Below are 3,365 nucleotides of genomic sequence, written 5' to 3' on the forward strand. Positions count from 1 at the left end.
CTTCTCTGACAATAGCAGTATTAGATGGATTTTTGTTAAATATAGTTTGGATGGAGCAATTAAGGTATTTTGCTGCAGTATTTCACGAAGTATAATTAACGAAATATCGTGTAATTTAAGTAAAATATAACTGTAGTTTCGATATGAAAACACATAAAAGTGCGATACATAAGGTACTCTAGATTATATTGTGGAGATTATGAGAAAAAAGTAGTTAGGTAGGTAAGGACAGCTACTGCACCAGGCTGCTTGTAAGTTTCAAGTAAGAACATATAAATAGTTTACGGAGAGTTTTTATCATACTGCTCCATTATTAAGGTCTTTTGAAATTGTTTACTCAAGCTAAAGATAATTTATTAGTTATGAATGGAGTACGATACCAGCCAGCTTAAGTGAAATCAGTAAAAGAAGCTTAAGACTATAAAGTTGCTGCTGTCTACCGAAAATTATAATATTTTCTTGTAAATGTAATATAGTCTATTCTTAGTAAAGTTAATTTCCACATAGACTGTGACATAACTCGTTATTTGTATAATCTATATTTAACTATTCCTACTATGGAAATCCCCTATACTCTAGTTTGATTGTATCGTAGAATTACCTTAATATAGAATCAAGGTATTCTTATTAGTCATTCGTATTTTATAAATTACTAGTATAAATTCACGTCGCTTTGCTGACGGTTTACGATAATGTACCCATTTATTAATAATTAACAGATAGTATAACCATTCTACATTATTTATATCCCGGTAATAGCCAGGCACTACTATATTCACCGCTATGCTTGTAGAATACTACTTTTCAATAATGCATTCACGGATGAAATGCTATATTAAGATTAGTTCATGGTCCAAAGCACATTATGATAACTAATGTACGATGATGGACATACCAACTTAAGATTAGCAGGTACAGTATTAAGATATCTACAGTGCGGTACAATGTCCTTACTACTGTGGTCAATTCTATACCAATCATTATAATGTGTCTAAGGATCGCTTGAGTATGCAAGCAAAGCTTGCTCTGTCGATAGCAACCGTTACAAGAAAATGTAACAATCAAAATGGCTGTGTAGAAAACTCTATTAAGATTCCATGTTTATTCAATTTTCATCAGAACATTACATGAAATCAAAACTTAAAGGCTTAGTGGCCACCCTTAGCGATATAACGAATACTATTTTATAAATCAGTACTCTACAGAAATAACTACCGTGCTGCTCGTTTAAAGGGTGGGTGAGTGCGATTTCCACCTGCTATGCTTCTTACATTATATAAGCGATAATCTTGCATCTATCAAGTTAGTTAGTTACATGATAAGCTTGCACGCTTTATCTATTCTACATCACTATAGCTACTTGACTAGTCAGATCGCTGTATACGCTATAACCTCGCAGGATTTTCCTCTTGCTCTAATTCCAACAAAGTCTAATTCGATGTGTTAATTTAATTCTGGTAATTTATTGCGATTATTACGAATCTTAAACCTTCCGAAACATCATAAAAATGACTAGAATTCTGTGTGAAGCCGAGACCTATAGTATGATGTAACATTGAAATCATTGGCCTACTATCATTTGTATTTTACGCTATCTAAATCAGAATTATAAAAGTAACATTAATTCTCTACAGCAAAGTCAGCAGAAAAATACTTTAGCCAGTGAATTTATTTTTCACTATATATGAATTTTTTTAATAAGCGTTCACGTTCTTACGGACAATTGACTATGTGCTATCAGGATCAGAATCATATTAAAACTAAGCAATATAGCTAACTTAGTCTTATGATTCATGTGGATCTAGTGCAAACAGTTGCATCAATATGTTTTATAAGTATATTCATATCAGTACTTAATTACCTAGATACATTCTTAAAGTTATTTTAAACAAATAAGATGTAAATTACACTATTACCAAAAATATAAATTACGGCCATAATATTATTCAAAAGAATTTAATAAAGGTTATCAGCAGATAATCTTTCATTTTAACTGCATAAACCAGCTTTAAATATCAATAATTTCTGTAATTGGAATATAAGATTCAGCTGAGATAATCTCTAGGATAATAGACTCAGGCTAGCGGTAGCCAATATAAGACAATAGAAGTTAAAAATACTTCTAACGCATTTATAATGACGATTGTGGCAAAGAATACAGGAAAAATACCGGCAACTAACGATCATACACAACAATTGAAATCTAGAATAACCTGCCTTAATTAAAGTCATACCGTTTACTCTATATATAGAAAACTACACACTAAGTGAATAAATTGCTAATAAACTATTTAAAAATCTTTGAATTAAAAATTTTTTAAGATAACAGAATTAAAATTATCTATTATTTTGATTTCTATATGAAATTCGTTTAATAAATCTCGCTCACTGGAAGTTACTATAGTCAACTATCATAAATTCACTGTTTGTGTAACTGGAAAAAAAGATTTCTATCGCAAATGTTAACATAAATTAAGTTTAACATGTGTCTTATTATACTTAGTCAAAAAAACAGAAATAACAAGAAAGCAAAACTGTGTGTATGCTGCTTAAATAATTTCGAGGAAGGAGGAAAAGGCAGAGTAGAACAAAGTATAATCAGCATGTATTAGTAACCTCCTACTCTTTTACAATAAACTGTCAGTATAATCGAGACAGATAAGAAATAAATTGTTAATAAATGTACTTAGCCATAAAAAATAATGACCCTTATTGCTTTGCATTGTCAGATAATCTAAATTATCGTATAATGACAGATATTGTCCTCTGAAATGATTTGTTTACAAGTAAGAGTTTATATTTAAGAATTGTTCCTAAGTAACATTATAAATATCCGGTGATTGATTTATTACAATTAGAGAAGTAACTGAGTCAAAATATAACTAAATTGTTATAAAATCAATAAAATTGAATGGTTTTCATGAAAATAATTTATCCAACTTGATCTTTATTCATTATAAGCATAATTTTTTATATGAAATTATTGATAATAATCGAAAAAAATATATAGAATAAAATCAATTGATCAGTCTACTATTATTACTATTGTAATATCAATATTCAATCAAAGAGTAGATATTTTGTACAATCTATTATAGAACTTTATGATTACACACATGAATATTCCTGAACTATACTGTAAGTGTCATCTATTATTGCAATCATAAATAATCCATATAGTTAATATTGCAAATATCATAGACAGAATTCTTACCCATATGGGAATATTAATTAGTTTCATAGTATTTCTAGCACTTATCACTATCGTCATTTCATTTTAGATACGTAATTTTATGTTTTTCTCTATTAAGCTATCTAAAACTGAAAATTTCAAGTCCATCAAAAATCATTTTGCATTTACACAT

General features: G+C 29.0%; 1 protein-coding gene across 1 annotated transcript in view; it reads left to right on the forward strand.

Annotated features, from left to right (window-relative positions):
• The window catches only part of TRIADDRAFT_61846 (uncharacterized protein), a gene marked incomplete at both ends in the record, with an annotated part of 12,704 nt that extends 10,092 nt beyond the window's left edge, over window positions 1-2,612 (forward strand). The window contains one exon of the mRNA XM_002117780.1: window positions 2,504-2,612. Within this exon, the coding sequence (XP_002117816.1) occupies window positions 2,504-2,612 (109 nt within the window). The remainder of the gene's footprint in view (window positions 1-2,503) is intronic.
• Between the last annotated feature and the right edge of the window lie 753 nt (window positions 2,613-3,365).

This window comes from Trichoplax adhaerens, genomic scaffold, assembly GCF_000150275.1.
Source record: "Trichoplax adhaerens TRIADscaffold_30 genomic scaffold, whole genome shotgun sequence".
Taxonomy (NCBI): Eukaryota; Metazoa; Placozoa; class Uniplacotomia; order Trichoplacea; family Trichoplacidae; genus Trichoplax; species Trichoplax adhaerens.